The 19747-nt window shown below is 38.8% G+C and overlaps 1 protein-coding gene across 6 annotated transcripts in view; it reads right to left on the reverse strand.

The window, feature by feature from the left end:
• Nucleotides 1-19747, reverse strand: part of UBP1 (upstream binding protein 1) — a 54588-nt gene that overhangs the window by 10018 nt on the left and 24823 nt on the right. For 5 of the 6 annotated variants that reach the window (XR_002782124.1, XR_896038.2, XM_011362869.2 and 2 more), the window contains 9 exons: nucleotides 16894-16970; nucleotides 11713-11818; nucleotides 10885-10991; nucleotides 9077-9229; nucleotides 8873-8983; nucleotides 8327-8434; nucleotides 3794-3897; nucleotides 1683-1737; nucleotides 1344-1437 (listed from right to left, as the gene is read on the reverse strand). Coding sequence is in view for 4 of the 6 variants with exons in the window: in XM_011362869.2 (XP_011361171.1) it covers nucleotides 1344-1437; nucleotides 1683-1737; nucleotides 3794-3897; nucleotides 8327-8434; nucleotides 8873-8983; nucleotides 9077-9229; nucleotides 10885-10991; nucleotides 11713-11818; nucleotides 16894-16970 (915 nt within the window). In the remaining 2 variants the exon portion in view is untranslated. The remainder of the gene's footprint in view (nucleotides 1-1343; nucleotides 1438-1682; nucleotides 1738-3793; nucleotides 3898-8326; nucleotides 8435-8872; nucleotides 8984-9076; nucleotides 9230-10884; nucleotides 10992-11712; nucleotides 11819-16893; nucleotides 16971-19747) is intronic. The other variant, XM_011362946.2, reaches the window with a different exon arrangement.

A 19747-nucleotide genomic window follows, 5' to 3' on the forward strand; every position in this document is an offset into this window, starting at 1 on the left:
TGTTATATTCTTCGTTTGCCTTATAAGGTTTCAAAATGCATTCCCCCTGACACACTAAAATTTCTAAATTTCCAGTTTTTCACAGATAAGATGTTTTACTTACTCATGTAGAAATGTGGCTGGTAGCACATGACTTTCATGCAGTACTTTAAAGACGCAGAAAACTAGGAGGGGACTGACTAATCATCGCATAAGCATTGCAATAAATGGCTGAACAAGAATAGGAAATCTTGTTCTTTGTGAAATCAAGCTTTCTCTAGGCCATGTATGGGAACACATATGTTCTGTGCCCTTAAAAGGCTCAACATGCATTTTTATGGCTCCACCGCACTGTGGCAAAGGAAAGCTGACTGGCACTTCACTGTGGCCCAGCGTTTCTCAGGACATGTTAGTAAGGTTCTGCAGGAACATCTGGGAAATGCTGCCCCTGCCCCACCTGGTATATCTACTACTGTCCCTCCAAACAGGTTTCCTGCTGCACCATCTGCAGAAGCACGGCTTGGTTTCTTTTAAAATCCATCTAAATACTCTTAGCTTACTATACAAGAAAAAGCTTACACTTAAGTATTATAAGAACCACACCTGAGTACATTCGTACCATGCACTACTACACAGCAATAAAGAGGAACCAACTATTGAAACAACTTGGATAGATTCAAGGGCATTAGGCTGAGTGAAAAAAAGCCAATGTCAAAAGGTCATATACTGTATGAGTCCATTTATGTAACATTCTTGAAATGACAAAATCAGAGAGACAGAGAACACATTAATGGCTGCCAGGGATTAGGGAAGGGTTGGGGTCGGGCTGCATAAGGGAAGTCCTTGTGGTGATGAATGTGATTCTGTATCTTAACTTTGGTGGTGGTTATGTAAACCTATACATGTTATAAAATGACCCAGAACTATATACACGCATTGCACTGATGTCAATTTTCCTGGTTTTGATACTGTACTGTAATCATGTGAGTGAAGGGTACCCCCGGAACATCCCTGTACCATCTTTGCTATGAACAAAAATTACTTCAAAATAAAAATTTAATGAAAAAAATTGCATAGAACTATATACACCTATACATTAATGAGGGCACAAAGAACTGGTGAAGTGGGCTGTACCAATGACAGTTTCCTGATTTTGATAGGGTACGATAGGTATGCAAGGTGTTACCACTGAGGGTAACTGGGTGACAGGTACTTAGGATTTTCCTGTACATGTCTTACCAACTTCTTATGAATTTATAATTACTTCAAAATAAAAAAAAAATTAAGGTTAATGAAAGTACAAGTAAACAAAACATGCATATGCATGCACGTACACATACACACACGCAAGCGCACACACATACCTGAAAAATTGGAAAACAGTCTTGTGTATGAAGAAAATCTGTTTTTGAGCAGCCACTGCTGTGTTTCCTGGGTCGTGGCTGAAGGCTGAAGTTGCTATTAATAAGGAAAATGAACATGAACAGAACAATTCAAACTTACAAAAAAATAACCCAAGTCACTGGCATATTATAAAGAACACTGAAACCACAGAAATCCTCCAGGTCTGAAGTAAAAAAAATACCCAAGAACAACATAGATCTGACTACTCAGTGACCCAAACAATGATGCAAGCCCCTGTCAGAGCTTTAAAAATGCAGGACTCTGAGAGCATCTGACAGTTTTAATAACAAGATACTTACTTCACTAGAGGCCTGTGAAACTCCATCTCCCTGATGATTTGGGGAAGAAGAATTGCTGGAGAGAAGGAAAGGAAAGATAATTATTACATTTTATATATATAGAGAGAGAGACATTCAAGGCTATTAAACTAGGTAAATTTAAAATGATACGATGTGACAGAGCCATGTACATTTGCAGTAAGAATGTTGGCACAACTGGTCGGGGAGTGAATACGATCTTAATCTGTGCCTCTTCCTCTTTTTATGAAATAAAAGGGCTCCAGGGTGATAGGAAAATGAAGGATATTCATTCATTTTAGTTAGGGGGGAAAAAAAAAAAGAGAAACCAAGAAAGATAAACCATTGAAAATAGCTACAAAAAATTTTAAGAAAACAATGAGCTATAAGAAATGGTATGATAATCCTAAAACAAAATAGAAAATGATATCCCTTTAATTATTTATCTATGACTAAAGACGGTGAAATTCAGGAGGACAAAAGAAACTTAGACCACTATACTTGTTTCTACGGTAAAATGAAAATGAGAAAAACTCCACAAGGAATGTGGCCACCTTCTTGGCCTGGGCCCCGACTCCTTTCTACACACTGGTACTTCAGTTACTTAGGTTCATGATGTTGTTTACCATCGTCCTTCACCCGCTAAAACTTAAGCTCCTCTGACAGGGGTTTGTCTCTCACAGCATCTGACCAGTGCTGGGCATACAGTGGACTCTCAGGAAATATCCAGTCAACTAGTGAATACGTGAACTCACAGCTTGTCTCTAAAATCATAACCATTTTCTAGGGTTGTTCAGATTGGACTGTGAAACTAGAAGAACCCTACTACATAGTAACATGCTGGCCTCCTGGTCTCTCCTGAGTCCAAGAGTGTTTTTCTACTCTTAAAAGCACAATAACCTCAAAAACAAGCTGCCTCATTAGTGTATCCACCATCTCCTCTGAGAAAAGTATGTTGTTTGTCTTCTCATCAGACCCTGTTATGGATTGAATGTTTGTGTTCTCTCAAAACTTGTGTGCTGAAACCCTGTCCCACAATGTGACATAGTATTAGGAGGTGAAGCCTTTGGGATTCATTAGGATTAGATGCGGTCATAAGGGTGGAGCTCCCGTGAGTAGGGTCAGTGGCCTTCTAAGAGTCAAGAGAGAGTGTGCCTCCAATGCTCTGCTCTCTACCATGTGAGGATGCATGGAGTGAGCAGTGTGCCACCCTGAGAAGAATCCTCACTAGCGCTTAACCCTGCTGGCACCCTGATCTAGGACTTCCAGCCCCTGGAACTGTGAGAAATATATTCCTGTTGTGTATGAGCCACCCGGTCTGTAGTATTTTCTTACAGCACACCTTGTCAGAATAACCAAAGTATAAAGAGAACTTGTTCCTTTGTCATCTTTCATAATTTTCCTTCCCAGCAAGAAACTTCCCGACAATAGGGAACTTCTGATCTGACCTACTCGGCACTGGTTCTTCGGCAAAGCCCAGTAACGGAGAGTCCCCTCTGGGCACCACTGCGGCATCTTCAGGATGCCTGAGACGCAGCTCCTGCTCCCACCCGAAGCTCACTAGACTGTCGGTTGCATGTCAAGGCCAGATAATAGAATAAACAAAGTCAACCATTTCCGTTTCCAAAACCACAGTAATTCCTTAGAAGATGAAAGCCCTTCAACATTAAAAATTTAATCGGAAAAAAAAAAATAGTGTATCTACTGGGAGGGAGAAGAAATAGAGCAGAAAATAACCCTTGTTTGATATGGTGAGCATTAAACACAAGCATACTTTGTAATAAATGCAGTCTTAACATAGTCGAGTCAGTTTCACCTTAATAACTCCGTCCTTCTCTATCCATGAACTCTATTAATATTCTTTTTATCTCACAAAGAATGTATCTTGAAAATGGCCCCTTTCCTACAATTTCCACAGTTGTGAATGTGTGAGCCAGAAAGGGCTAGGAGCACAAAGGCTAGGAGGTGGAGAAAGATGATTTCCCCCTGAACTGAGGAGGCTATTCCCCATTATCACATACTTCACATATACAACTGAGAGGTTACTGTAACTTGACAGAAAGGGAAGTGAAGGGAAGTGAAGCCTCCGGCGCACAATCACACGAGCCAGATACCTGTCTGGGACACTGCAAGTGCTCTGCTGTGGAGAGGCGAACGTGGGCGCTGTGGAAGAGCTGTTATTCACATAGGCTGTGGGGGTGTCGGGCCATGGAGAACACTAAGGACAGAAACAGAAATAAATTAGTGATACGCTTTCAAAGGATATGGAAGGAATGGTTTTGAATTTCACTCTAGTCTGACCAAATGCAAGATTATAAAACACAAGACACCTGACACTCATCAAGCAACCTTGTAGAAACATATCACATTTACTTCTGTGTGGCAAGGAAAATTTTTACTTGCTGTATGCATCTAGACACATTAATCTTAGAGAAGACCTGAAGTGACGATAGCAGCAAAAACTTATGAAGGCGTTTTAAATGTATACTTATGTACAATTTGCTTTCGAGAATCTTCACCTGCCTCTTTATCAATTCTCCAATAGGTGCTTATCAAGGTTTAAGAGTATAGAGGCAAGAAAGGATTCATAAACAACATGTGACATCATACAATGACAGGGACAGTGGCTCTGTCCTACCCAGTGCTCCTTTTGCCCTCACCAGTAACTATTTGCTTCCTTGATTTCTCTAAGATTAATAATCCCCAAGTAAGATGAGACAGGCCCAGCACCAAAATACATCAACTACATATGGTACTGCCTATATCTACCTATCTATCTACATGTATTTACTATTCACATATTCTGGAAGGGGCATGGTGAACTAAAATGTTTTTTAGCTCAAGCACAATTCTGACCAAAGAAAGAGCAAAGATACAAAGGCACATTGACTATTACAATTAGAAGAGGTGAAAAAGCTAAAGTCAAAGCATGCTGAGCAGGCCAGGGTGGTGTCAAGTACAAGTCTTCGAATCTGAGCCACAGAGGGGTCCATTTCACCCGTGGGTATTCTTTCTAAAACCTATCTGCCCGAGAATGCCCTTGGTTTCAAGGGTCCCCTTTCTTAATCACTTTTCCCATTTAAAAAAAAAAAATCAAAAGGACTTCTAAGACCTGAATGACCCTGGCTGAAAGTAAAATCAACCTATCTAAAACAAGTTTTTCTTATTTAGTAAAAAAAAAAAAAAAATCTAGAATTTAATTACGGTTTACCCTGTCTTGTCATTCAGGATGTATTTCCAATAACATTTCTATTTTTATATTTATTCATCTAAATTTGTACAATTTGTTGTTTTGATAACTTGGACCAATAATGATAAATTTAAAATCTCTCAACTGATTTAAGAGCTTATGGTTACAGGAAATTAAAAAAATTAAATTTCAATTTATGTAAGTTTGTTGCAAATAAGTAATCAGGGTGATGTTTGAAAGCACCAAAGTATGTCTTACTAGGGTAAAATTATTTAAGGGGAATGAATGAGAAAACGAGATCAAGAAGGAAGAGCGGAATAAAATTTCAGACTTAAAGAGCTTGATCATGAACTTTTTAAATGAACAATGGTGGGTGTCAAACTGCTAGGTAGTTCCACAGAAAACACTTCAAATTGTTTTATCTTAAATTGTAAATGTAACTATTTACTCTGCCAGAAAATTGTCTCCTTTGCAACTATTTAAATTTATAATAAAAACTTTCAGATGTCAACCTGAAAATGTATAAGGGATTATATCATTTTCGAAATCCTTTTGTGTGTACGTGTCACGACCATTAATGTGAAGGCACTAAGAGACTGTGAAGCACCTGAAGGCAGAAACTGCATCTCTCCAGTGGTGACAGGAGTTTAAAGCAGTTATCTGACGCCCATCGGAAACATGGAAACAAGGAAAATAAAACAAATCCTGGATCTTAACAATCCTTACAACTACCCATGATGTAGCCCCTCAGAAATGGGGGAATGACTGCAGACTTATTGTTTCAACTACTATCAACTTTTACAAAAGAAATCTAATCTGGCTGGACAGCATTGCTAAACTTACTGCATGGCCTACCAACTTTACTATAAATGTTACACAAGGCCTACTCTTTTTAAACTAAGGCTGCTGTTTTACTTTGCATCTCACAGAACAGTTCCCCCACTGCCCCCAGCTTATACAGCTTGAGGAACCCAGGACCCTGTGAGCCAAGCGGCAGATGGAATACCTTGTGGGTGTCAATGCTCATAGTCATCTCCATGACCTGCAAGATTTTCCTGCTACATGAGGAGGATTTTCCTCCCCCCAGATACAAAATACTACAATGTAGCTATATGCTCATCTAAATAATGTAAACCTTTAACATCAAGCCTCCCCAAATTTGCTCTGGTAATTACTGCCAGTTGTGTACTGAGGAAATGAAGCCATCGAAAGCACCAAGTTCGTATGGCGGAGCAACACGGTGGAGATACCGAACTGACTGAAGCTTCATAAACATACCTATTTCACTTTTACACAACCAGACTCTTTCAGCAGTAAGGCTGTTAACAGCTGGCATCTAAAACCTGACCAATAAATATGAGACTCAATTCACTGAACACTAGGAAACCGGCCCTATTAGGAGGCCTCTACTTTTAGAAAATAATGGATTCTAAGCTATAAATGGCCAGGCTGAATGAAACACCAAGACCTGACTGACTGCCTGTGTTTTATAAGTTCTCTAGCGGTCTCAACCCAGGAGGTAAAGGCAAAGAAATACCTTGTCATTCTTCCCTGTCTTTAAAAGCAAGCACTGGTACCACGGTGCCTATGCTGCTTGAAGACAATCTGTAGTTCATTAAGGCTCCAGCGCTACTTGGCCTGGCCTGGACTCTATTATAGTCACAGTTTTGATATACTGCGAACAAAGTCCCTCCTCAGGTAGATTAGAAAATGATCCATCTTAGACTCTAGAAACTGGAAGCCCAGATTTGAGCCAATAAAATTCAGCTCAGAGGCAAAGACCGACAGACACACTAAGGGTTTTGTTGTCCAAGATAAGCCTGGATATCCCTTCTCTATTGAAAGCCAATCGTAGCTATCATAACTGTAAGAAATGTTGGCCTTCCTTTGTAGGCACTTGAAGAAGTATATGAAATGCTACAGACTGTCTCTTTTAAGGTGTTAATCTGTACTTTATTTTTAAACAGGTTTCCAAGAGCAGCTCTAAAAACCCCTAGAAGTATCTTTACCAAACCAAACACAGCCCAGGGCAGCACACGCACTAGGAAGATGTGAAATCCCAGGCCAATGAACTGCTGACGTTTTGCATACTTTAGACTTAGTTAAGAATCATTAATAATTTACTGATAATTCTACCATATTCAGATTAGCTCTGGGCTTGAACAAATTTCCTTAATTTATGAATTATCACGACCCATTCCTTTTAATAAGTTTAACAGTTTTTAACAAGAGGGGAAAAGTGACGAGTTACTGGGGTTTCCCCCCAAAAGTTTACTAAGATTCACTTGTGAGTCTTCAGCTGGGAGAGCAGAAGAGGATAAAACAACACTGGAGGAGCGGGCGTTTGGGGAAGGAGTATGTGGCTGCTCCACACAACCTTTGATTTGCATCAAAAAGCCCAGTTAAAGAAAACGCAACATGTGGGCTCCCCATCCATTGAGATGAGTACATTTTCAGTTTTACTGCATTTAAAACATTTTCGCTCAATGCTTTAATGTGGAAATGAGGTTCCTGTGATAGTGCTTGTGACATTCATAGTCTACAGATAATTACAGACATGTGTTTAAGAGTGAAGATTCCATCTTTGGCACCATGATAGTACAAATACTGCAGTGATGAATAGAGCAGCCATTAATACAGATGATGACAGTCATATAAAAATCATTTAATGCTCTGTGTTTACATCTACTGTGGGTATACAGTTGATCTGGACTGTTAGATGAAGAGTTGTGTCATAAAGTTAACGATTTGCTATACTTAAGCTGACAAAATTCACAATCGACCAAAAATTCCTGACTGTGTGTTGGGGGAACCAGGTCTGAGTGTAGCAAGGTGCACTATTCTGGCCTGAAGCATAAAGTAACAATGCAGGTGCCAAGAAGAAACGCTAATGCAGTCAAAGAATTTTTCCGACCAGTGCTGCCAAACAGGCTTTTAAAAGCACAGACAGCCACACATTCTTATGCTACATGCAGGAAAATGTGACACAAAGTATTGCATATGTTAATATCAAGCTTGCTGCCATCATTTCTCTAAATATCCATGAAATTTTCTTATCAGTTATACATGAGGAAACAAAACCTTTTTTAATTACACAAAAATAACTATTTTGCTAAAGGAAGTATTTTCAATAAATTCCAGTGCTCTTGAAGGAAGTGTGTGCGCAGAGGGAGAAAGGGAGGGAGGAAGGGAGGGAGACGGGGAGGGAACACGTTTCTGAGTGTCGTCTTTCCCTCCAAAACCACCCAATATGGTCAACTTTGTTTTAAAGTGTTAGATTTAGGAAATTTTCCTCAGTGAGGAACAAACAGAAAGCAGAAGTCTAAACAAAAGCAAATTAAATCAAGACAAGGACATCAAGAACAAATTTGGCTTTACTTTTCGGTGGAAGTAGGTCCTATATCTAACACTGCACAAGGTTTCTTGCACAATGAAAAGAGAAGCAGAAGTCCCTTACACTGCCTCGCTTTGCCAGAGAATCACCGTAGTCTGCTGGCAAAGTCCGCTTGCTGGACTTTTTCTGCTCATGTTCAACTGCATCTTCAATTATAGGCTCAAGCCTCATCTGGACAAACACCAAAGATTGGGATCAATGTCTTTTCATTATACAAAGAAAGATTCTAATACCCTGTTTTATGTTTCTGCAATCCAATTAAACAATTGCATGACTAGCAAGATTCAAAGTTAAAGAAAATGCAAAACCCCAGCAGTGACAAAAATCAAACATTCTAGGCCCCGACTTAAACTCTTGCCAACTTGAAGGTTTTTAAAGGTCTGTTTCTGAGACCTGATTGGGATTTCAACATCTTCATTCAAGATCCCACCCAGGAAACCAATCCACTATAAAATGTACGTAAAATATTTCCCCCACAAATTTCACAAAGAACATGTCGATCTACCACCCACTCTTCCCCAACCCCTCTGAAGCGAAACTCATCCTCAGAAACAGTGTAATATGCAAACCTCTGCTTCTCTTCAGACACCAAATGCGGCTCTGCATTACCTCTGTGAGGATTGTGGTATCATAGGATGGCTGATACTTTTCTTTTTCGTGAGCAGTTCTCTTCTCCATCTTCTCTCGGTCAGTTTTTTGTTTCCTGTCTGCACCTTTAGGCTAAAACACAAAGTACATTATTTCATCCGTCAGACTACAACTTTACAAGTAAAACTGGGCCTTATTACTGAAAGCCTGGTTTCCATCTCTTACCTTGAAAACTTTGATTTGGCAACTAGCTGAGTGTAGATGATCTGTGTACTCTCCATTTTCATTCTGCTTAAAGGTGTCAACCTGGATCCTAAAAGGCACTCCCTTTTCACCTCCGTGCTTCCGTGGAGTAAATTCTGTGCTGATGCAGTGTACCTAAAAAAACAATTCGAAACGGAAAGTACTGTCTGCTGAATCTTGTTCCCTCTTGGATGTCCTGTCACCTCTATAAATTCAAAATCCTTTAAAAGGAACTCCCACATACTAGCCAGATATCTGTCATGAATTTCTGACTGCTTTTAATATATGGCTTTCCTTTCACAGATCCAACTGCGTCTTTCTGAATTTTTTGGGAATAAGCCCTTCTTCTCCATTCCAATTCCTCTCCTCTAAGGTGGGACTTGGCCCGACCATGGGTCCTAGGGGCAGAACTGTGTACTTCCCCTATCTCCACATGAGAGATCCTGCTAGTAGTTTTAAGTCTACCCTGTGCTGCTCTCAGACCAAGGGTCCTGAGCTTTGCATGTGGCTCAATCCACAGCAACCCTCATCTCACCATTCAGAGCTTCCACTGTTTACCCTCTACTGCCGTTACGCCACTCTGCCCAATCATCGTACTGCTGTTCCAACCTACAAGACTTGGGACACGTTGTCTGGGGAATTTCCACCGTCCAGAAAGCCCAATACTTGTCCTACCTGTATCCATCTAAACTTATGTCAACTCTTCAGAGTTCACTGAGGATCCTGAGGGCAGTTCTCATCTTCCACCACTTTTGCCCCCTCTGCTAGTACTACCATGAAGACAGCTTTAGGGCACCTTACAGGGTTAGTAACAAGACTTTGGTAATTTCTGGCTGCTACATATCCCATCTTCTACTAACTCAAAATTAAAACTGATCTCTGCAATATGAATGTACACGACCTGAGATTTAAGGCCCGCTCTTAACATCACTTTCATCCAGAACATAACTAGTTACCCTGTTAGACAAACAGTATGAGAAAATATTCAACTAAGATGAACTACGTCCCTAGTGACTATTAATTGGAGATAATACTGGCGGACAACAAAAATTCAAAATACCAAAGATTCTTTTCCGTTCACACAAACCAGAGCCTACTTGGGCTGGTTGGGATTAAGCAGCTGGCTTTTTCTACATGAGAGTTCTTGCTCAGTAGTTTTAAATCTACTACTTACAAATCTGAACATCCTGGGTATTAGAATTACTGTTGATTTTATTTTATATATGTTTGTTTTTAAGAAACTGTTCACCTGGAGACATAAACTGAACATTTATGGGTGAAATGAAATGCCTGGGGTTGTTTTAAAGTATTCCATCAATAACTTAAAAATAAAAAAACTACCAATAACTATTGAAGCCAGGTGATGAGTATAGAGAATTCATTATTATTATTCTCTTTTGGGGACATTTGAAAATTTCAGTGTTAAAATGTTTTTAAAAAATGCTAGAGAGAATCTTAAACTACACTTTATTCAATCATATCCTTTTAAATAGCAGCTTTTATTCAAGAATAATGTATTTTATGAAAAATGGAAGTTTCGATTATTGTTACTATCAATGGTAAAGTAACATTTGAATAATTCTTTACATATCAGACTGTCTTTATATGTTAGTCTGTAAAGGGTGGATTTAGTAGATTAACTGCAATTTAACTGTATATTTTTAAAAAGACATTACAGATAGTTTACAAATAAGCTTTTAAAGAAAATGATATCATGTGTCAAGAATTCATCCATGGCCTTTTAAATGACAAGGCTAGTATACTTCTAGTAACGCAAAAAAAATCCAAACCTGAATGAAAGCAGATGTGCGTTTTGCAGGGTCCCACAGAAATTCAACCGCATTTAACTGGCTTGGATTTGTCCTTGTGTCAATTATTCCCACAGACATTGGAATATCTATATTTTAAGAAGAAGTTACACAGAAACTCATCCATTGTTAATAATTTAAAAGCTTACAACTTACTAGGTATGATTATGCTCTAATGAAAATATTATACCTCCATGCTGAACTTTTTTCTTTAATGTTCTATGTTTTCTTTAATGTTCAACCACTTAAACATCAAAACCCACCTAATGAGTATCATACTTTCTCCCACCATGGGTTTCTATTTCATTTTATTCAGAATACGATGGACAGTGCTAACTAAGAAGTAAATAAATAGTTTTAAACTCAAAAAAATCCCCCCCAAAACTATAGTTGGGCCTCAAACATGCTGTGAAGTGCACGGGTTCACTTATGCAAACATTTTCTTCAATAAATATTGTAAATATATTTTCTCTTCCTTATGATTTTAATAACATTTTCTTTTCTTTAGCTTACCTTATCGTAACAAGACAGTATATAACACATATAACATATAAAATATGTGTTAATAGTTTATTTGGGTAGGCTATTAGTAAAGTTTTGGGGGAATCAGATTATATGAAAATTTTTGACTGCATGGGAGTTGACACCCCTAAACCCGGGCTTGTTCAAGGGTCAACATTTTAAAATATAAAACAAGGTGCACAGGATCCACCCACACCTAAACTCTCTCCACATCATTACATGTGGTACCAATACAGGTACAGACAGCTTTCATCTCTCTCTGAATGGCCTCCTGACAGTCACTTGTACCTAAATCGAGAAGTCTGTCTCCTGGGCGATTCCATTTCCAACCTTCAAGTTGCTGATGCTCTGTATATTGTAGCCGTCTATCATGGAACACAACTCTTATGATGCTCTATGGAATAAATGGGGAAATGAGCACTTTTAAACTGTTCACCTAAAATGCAGAAGCGTGTTCACTTCTTATGCGTTTCTATAATAGAAGAGCATACAAAAACAAATTCTACTTTTAAACATTTTATAAGTTAACTGTTTTGCTCTTGTATACCTAGATTATAGGTATACTTATTAGGTTTAAAGAATTATAACTCGGAAATAAAAAGCCCAAATATAATGGTTAATTAGGTTTAATTTTTATTTAAAAATTTGATAGTGCAATTCAAAATTAAGGTAGATGCCCATAAAATTCATGAGCAAGAATTACATTTCTATGAAGAAAATATCAGATGCACACAAGAATTACTAAAATGAAAAGGTGGTATAAACAGAGACCAAGAAACTCAGGCATAATGATAAAACTGTTAATTTAAAATAATAGGTAATAACTGAGTTTCTTAAAAAAGATGAGGGCAGGGGGAGATCTGCCCCCCACCACCCAGCCCACCCAAAGAGAACTTATATGCAAAATTCCCTCTTAACTAACCTGAAAGTGAGGTTATCTGAGGTAAGCAAGAAAAAGAAAACCACCAAGTTCCACTTTATCTAAACACTCGAGTTCCTGAGGAAAGGCTTTAACTCAGCTCTGCTAACACTAGGCCAAGTCTGTTCTCCACCGACCATCCTGCCTTCACCTCCCACAGGCCCGGGGAGCCAGCCATTGTTTCATTCCAGGAACAAAATCAACAGGTCATCACAATGCAGTCAGATACCAGATTTGTACTAACTCGTGTTTCTGACACATTTATAAATAACTGTTTCTCAGACTATGATAGAATAATATTTCCAGTAGACTCTGCTGGTCTGAATTAGGTAAATAATTTGCTAGCAATACATATAATTACTAGTTTAGTGTTCCTGCCTTCCCCACCACCCAAGTAATAGCCAAAACATAGCTGAGAAACGTTTTTAAGGGAACCATTTAAAAGCAACATATTTTAATTTGAGGCAGTTAAAAAAGCAGCAAGTCAGTGTCAGGACCAATGTGGGAGAAGTCTAGAAAAGCTCAGTCGCCGTCCCAATCCACGCCCATCCCCCCACCTGCACCTATGTCTGCAGGGCCTGCCCAGGAAGTCCACCAGGACATGCCTGCCACCACTGCCTGCTGGCAGTGAAGCCCTCACACTGAGAGTGTGTGGGCTGCTGGTGACCCCAGGTTCACATTCATCAGCAGGCTGATCTCTCAGAAGAAAGTGTAGCACAGAAAAATGGCATGATTTTGATTATTCCATAGTTAGTAAGAACCAGGTTAAATCTAGATATTCAGATGAAAATCGAATGAGAATATCGATATTAGATTTAACAGCTTTATAAACCCCATTCTAGGAGGTGAGGCTGATATATACAGTGAAGAATACGAGAGAGGGACAACAGTTAAGACATTGTGGGATATAAAACTTCAGTGAAAAGAGAAAAAGTCGTTATTTGGAAGTTCTGAATGAAAGGAGACACCTAGAGAAGCAGCAACAGAGGGGCCCCAACAATCATCCAGAAACAGAACACGCAGAAGGAGCATCACTGACTACACTCAGCACGCTCGAGTAGTTCCCAGGCACCTCTGATAACCCAGCGTTTGATCCCCAAGTCCTCCACAACAGGAGAGTCAGAGATCATGGGGTCCAGAAATTAAACACTAAGTGGTTGCAGAATATTTTAGGGATCCTCTAGCTGAAAAAGGATGTGATTTTTAAGAAATCCACCCTGTAGTTTTTGGCAGTAGCAGACTGTAGCTCTGGATCCCAGGCAAGCTCTCTAGACATGACTGGGTGTATTCCCGCACACCCACCAAAAAACAGACGTGTGGCAGGTGAAACTGATGTAAGATCTTTTCAGAATTAACCCTTTCCAATCTGCCAGCTAACTGGGGACACTGATGCTTTCAAAATGGTGCCTCTGTCTAGGTAAAATACGCTGGTGTAACGCCAGCAGAACGCCCACTCTGCACTTAGAGCTGCACGGTCCCTCCACTGTTACCAATCTACCTCATAAGGAAGTCGTTTTTGCCTTAATTACTGGTCCCCACTGGATCATTGTCTTGCCAACCTGGAGTGGACTCCCAGATTTCTCCTTCTGACTCTAGAGATTCCCAACATACTTGGAAAAGGAGGAGAGAGGTTATTTACCCATTCTTCCATTTGCCATCTGCACTTTGAGACTGTCATGTTTGTGTTCAATTAGTGGGTTTGGTCATTTCCCTAGAGGGTGAGTTAAATGGTCTTTTTTTTTTTTATTCTCTCCTATTGGCATTTTCACCTGACGTAGCAAACACCGATTGGATTCACCATTTTGGAAAGCCATCAGCATCGTTGTCAGTGACAAAGCCCTATTTGGATTCGCTGGACTCTAATGATAAATAGCTATGGCTAATAACTAACAGCTCTCATTTTCCAGTACTTGAGAAACTTAGAAATGTGAAGACATTCTCAGCATGCTGTGGTCCCAGCTGGCTTGTTGTGAGATAAGCCACTGGGCACCCAGCTCACCTTTGAACAGATCTGCCAGTTGTACCACACCTGGTTAAAATTCAACCTAGCGTATATTTTTTAAGAGAAGAAGTGATCGAATTCTGTTGTCATGAACATTACATTTGATAACTCTGATGAGCTGGGTTTTTTTTTTAAATCCATGTAAGAAGGGTTGAAAAGTTGTTTTCATCATAGATTCTTCTATAAAATGAAATAGAACTTGATGGGCCCTGTATTGAGGTCCTTAAAACTGGATTCAGAAATGTTAGAACACTTTTTTTTTAAGTTCTTATTGTAAAATTAAAACATGCCCAGAAGTAGGGAGAACGGTCTGATGAATCCACGTGTACTTATCATGTGGGTGGCATATGATAAATGCACTTATATAATGTGTTCTCGTAATAAGTTCTACCAGCTGCAATTGTTATCAGCAATTTGCCAGTCTTGTTTCATGTATTCCCTCCTGTGCTTTCTTCATTTTTTATTTTTTGCTGGACGATAGAATTATTAATTCATTATTTTAACTCATTTTTTAAATGGTAATTTTAACTGAGTTCTTCATTCATGATTATTCAATGGTCTGAGGAAAATATAACAAACTTTGACATCTAGATCAATGCCAAAATTAAGTTTCCATCAAAGCATTGAAGATTCTGAAGTAGTTTGTCCTTTATCAGTGAAGACAAGTTGGCTTCCTTGGGAAAGATCCCTGAATAGGTGGTAAGATTTAGAAATAACCAGTCTGATAGGAAAGACTTAACGTTTAAAATATTTTTGGCAAGCTAGTAAGTATACTTGTCAGATTAACTTGGAATGGCACAGTTAAGTCGATGACTGCTTTAAGCTCAATTTCCTTGGATTTCATTCCAAATTAAAACATGTAAAAACTTGTAATACACAGAATTAATGCAAGTTAAGTAATTAAGGCAAAAACGACTTCCTTATGAGGTAGATTGGTAACAGTGGAGGGACCGTGCAGCTCTAAGTGCAGAGTGGGCGTTCTGCTGGCGTTACACCAGCGTATTTTACCTAGACAGAGGCACCATTTTGAAAGCATCAGTGTCCCCAGTTAGCTGGCAGATTGGAAAGGGTTAATTCTGAAAAGATCTTACATCAGTTTCACCTGCCACACGTCTGTTTTTTGGTGGGTGTGCGGGAATACACCCAGTCATGTCTAGAGAGCTTGCCTGGGATCCAGAGCTACAGTCTGCTACTGCCAAAAACTACAGGGTGGATTTCTTAAAAATCACATCCTTTTTCAGCTAGAGGATCCCTAAAATATTCTGCAACCACTTAGTGTTTAATTTCTGGACCCCATGATCTCTGACTCTCCTGTTGTGGAGGACTTGGGGATCAAACGCTGGGTTATCAGAGGTGCCTGGGAACTACGCGAGCGTGCCGAGTGTAGTCAGTGATGCTCCTTCTGCGTGTTCTGTTTCTGGATGATTGTTGGGGCCCCTTTGTTGCTGCTTCTCTAGGTGTCTCCTTTCATTCAGAACTTCCAAATAACGACTTTTTCTCTTTTCACTGAAGTTTTATATCCCACAATGTCTTAACTGTTGTCCCTCTCTCATATTCTTCACTGTATATATCAGCCTCACCTCCTAGAATGGGGTTTATAAAGCTGTTAAATCTTTTCCCTCAACCTCCCACAGGATTGAGGGCTTCCTGCCCCTAACGTGGAAGAGGTACTTTCAGGTCTGGGCAGTTGGTTTTCCCAGATACGCCAAATTCTCTAGCACTAGTATTAGTATCCATTCTCCTAAGAAAGCTGCCTTTCACATGCTCACCCTCCAAAAAGTCAGATCCACAGAGGGGAGAGTATTTCCAATAGAATGCCTCTCCATACGGAGGGCCCAGCACCACCTGGGCCCTGACATGCCTCTCTGGGGAAGAGGGAAGGATCAAGAGAACTCATGTCTGCTTCTCCTTTGCTAATAATACTTAGCCACAATGAAGTTTTGCCTTTTCCTAATTAAGCTTCTTCCATAAACCTTGCCCTTAATGCTATGGAATTTATAATAAACTGGAATGTATGATGGGTAGAGGGTAGAAGGACCATCCTTGCATGACACTGAAGGGGCGAGATGGTTCTGAAGATATATCCTAAAAGCAACGGGTTGGCCAGCCAACACTGACACCTCCTGAACCTGGGATGACTGACTTCTCCATTTAGACACAGCAGTGCAGAGATTTCCAATTTTACTTGAGAAATTTTGAGATGAAATAATACGACCTTTTAAAGTTTCATTTTACCATATTTTCCCCATTATTACTTCAAAAGAATAAAAGTTTCACAGTTGACAGTAGGGCTATCCCCTCCACAGCTGCAACTAATTTTTCTGTGGTACCTTCTCAAAGAGCTTTCACATTTACTTTACTTAGCAACTGCTATAATTTCTATTTTACAGATGAGTTAACAAAATGCAGCTTAAAAGGTTAGGAGTTTTAATATAGCCATTACTTTTTAAAGTGAAATTAAATAAATTTTTAATAAAAACTCTTGCAGCAAAACTGCTTTTAAAAATCACGGCATTATCTCTTAGGAATTTAAAGGGACTGAACTTACCTTTACCAATTTTCCAGTGATCTCAGGCATATCTCCCATTTTCCGATTATCCAGCATCCGAATTTCATAAGACTGACCTATTTAAAGAAATTGTGTATCAAAAACAATCCATAATCAATCACTCTGTTTAACATAAAAATTTAACTGTCTCTCAAAACATACAATTACCCAATGTTAATTTGCTAGAAAAGCAAATTCAGGTTCACCTTTCTTTCCTGCAAATCACACAATCCTTTCCTTCTTACACTATTACAGAAGACTGAAGAGTTTCTTTGGCAATTTATTTTCATTCTCACCTGTTATTCTCTTATATTAAATTCATCTACTGCATACATGCATTGAGACCAATTTTAAATAACAGTTTTATTGATATATTCAAAGTTGTGCAACCATCACTGCTACCAATTTTAGGACATTTGCATCACTTCCCAAAAAAACTCATACCCACTAGTAGTCACTACTTATCACTCCCATCCCCCAAGTCCCCTGCAACCAGTAATCAACCTTTCTGTCTCTAGGGATCTGTCTACTTTGGACACTTGATATAAATGGAATTGCACATGTGGCCTATAAAAACTAAACATAATGTTTTCAAGGTTCGTGCACGTTGTAGCATGTATTAGTCCTTCATTCCTTTTTTATGGCCAAATATTATGCTATTGCAAGAACATACCAAATTTTGTTTATCCATTCATCAGTTAATGGACACCTGGGTTGTTTCCACTTCTCGGCTATTATGAAAAATGACACTATGGACATCTATGTACAGGTTTTTGTGTGAGCCGAGGTCAAATTTTAATCCTGTGTACAATAAACTCAACTCACATTTTTCTCACTGTTCACTTAGTGTCCATAAGAAAATACAAATAGATATTCACACACCAATCTATCTAATTAGGAAAATAAGCTGCTGCCAAAAGTTAATATTTTTTTTTCTAAAAACATAAAAGGAGTTTATTCATCTTTCATATAAGTCAGAGGTAGGCGGCCTGGGGCAAGTATAGCCAATAACATACTTTCAAACCCACAAAAATAATTCTGGATCACCTGTTATTAAATAATAAAAAAGACAGTATGGTTTGAGATACAGAAAATCAGTAGGAATTAGACGGTGCTTCTAGCACCATATAAAGTTGAAGCTCTTTATGATATAACTACCAATATGTTATCCACACTCCAGTGAGGCTTATAAAAAATATACAAAGGGTACTAAATCATAGGGTCAAATATAACAAAAGGTCATCAAAATATAACCAAACCACTCCAAGGCTGGTGAAGGAAAACAACTATATATAGTATGTTACTAAGGAGAATCCTTAAATTCATTCGACAGATTGAGAGAGATTAAAACTGAAAAGTACTTTCATGGCAAGAGACATTTTTAAAAAGTTAAATTTGCAGCATACTTAACGATGGATCTGAAGTCAGAAAGAAGAGTAAAAAATAATTTTTAAAATAAAGCATATGAATAGGTATCACTGAAAAACATGCCATTATACATTTAAAACAACACTCAACCTCGTAAAAATTAAGGACATTAAAATAAAACATTTGTGCTAATTATCAGATCAAAAAATTTTGAATTAAAAATCAAGTGGGCAAGAATGGAAGAGAAAATAAGAACATAAAATGTAGGGGGATAAAAACTAATAAAGTCTTTCTGAAAGGCAATCTGGCTGCACCTGTTAAGTTAAATACTGTATCCTTCAAATCAAGGATTCTGATTAGTCAAGACAAACAGAAAAAAATGCAAGGGGAATATCTGCAACTCATATTACACACAAAGGGCTAATCTCCCTGAAACATAGAGAACTCCTACAAAATCACTAACAAATGTCCAGCATCCCTAGAAGAAAAAAAAAATGGGCGAATGACATGAACCTGTGGTTAACGAAAGAAGGAAATGCCAACAGTTCTTAAACATATTAAAAGACATTCAACCTCCATTAGAGAAATGCAAATTAAAACCGCACTGAAATCACTTTTTGCCGTCAGGTTAGCATGAATCTCTAGTTGGTCAAGGCTGGAGGGAAACAATCACACTCACATACTGACAACAGGAGAGGAAATGAGAGTGGCAGGTGCTCTCTGGAGAGATGCTGAAGGCAGAGCCTAAGCTCTGCCTGGTGTATCAGATGTAAAGTGTGAAAGAAGAGTTGAGGATTACTCCGGGTTTTTGGCCAAGGAATCTGTTGACATGGGGTACACTGCAGGAGTAGACTTGGGGGGGAAAAAAAATCAAGAATGCAACTGAATACATTAAGTCTGAGGTACTCTTTAGACATTCAATCAGTAATCAAGTTGATTTACAAATATGGCACTAAGAGGAAGAGATCCTTGTTGGAGATATTAATAGGAGATTTTCAGGCTACAGTTGTTAGTTAAAGCTACTTAAAGACAGGATCATCAAAGGAGTGGAGAAAAAGAGGGCGAAGGAACTTCTCTGGGATAAAGAAAATAACCCCCAAAAAGCAGCCAGTAAGATGGGAGATGTACAAAGTGCACAGTTTCCTGGAAGACCTATCATTTGGCTGCCAAGGAGGGAGAGAAAATTTGTCTCGTCAAGATTATCTTGTGATCCTCAAAATACCCAGGACTAAAAAAGTAAAATTAAGGAAGAAATCTCAATGGTCCTATCTTTTGTATTATTTTTCCTAGTCAACCTAACGAGCATACATCTATGCTCAATATAAAGTTCAATATGTTTCCACAAACAGATCTCAAGATTTATTGCTCCTGTATTACAGCACTGTAGTTTATTCTAAAAGCAAGTTTTTGTTGTTGTTTTTTTAAGGTTCTGTAATACTTAAGCTTCAACTGGTTTCCCTGTTGGAAACTATACATGTCCTCAACT

Source organism: Pteropus vampyrus, unplaced genomic scaffold (assembly GCF_000151845.1).
Source record: "Pteropus vampyrus isolate Shadow unplaced genomic scaffold, Pvam_2.0 Scaffold1, whole genome shotgun sequence".
NCBI classification, from domain to species: Eukaryota; Metazoa; Chordata; class Mammalia; order Chiroptera; family Pteropodidae; genus Pteropus; species Pteropus vampyrus.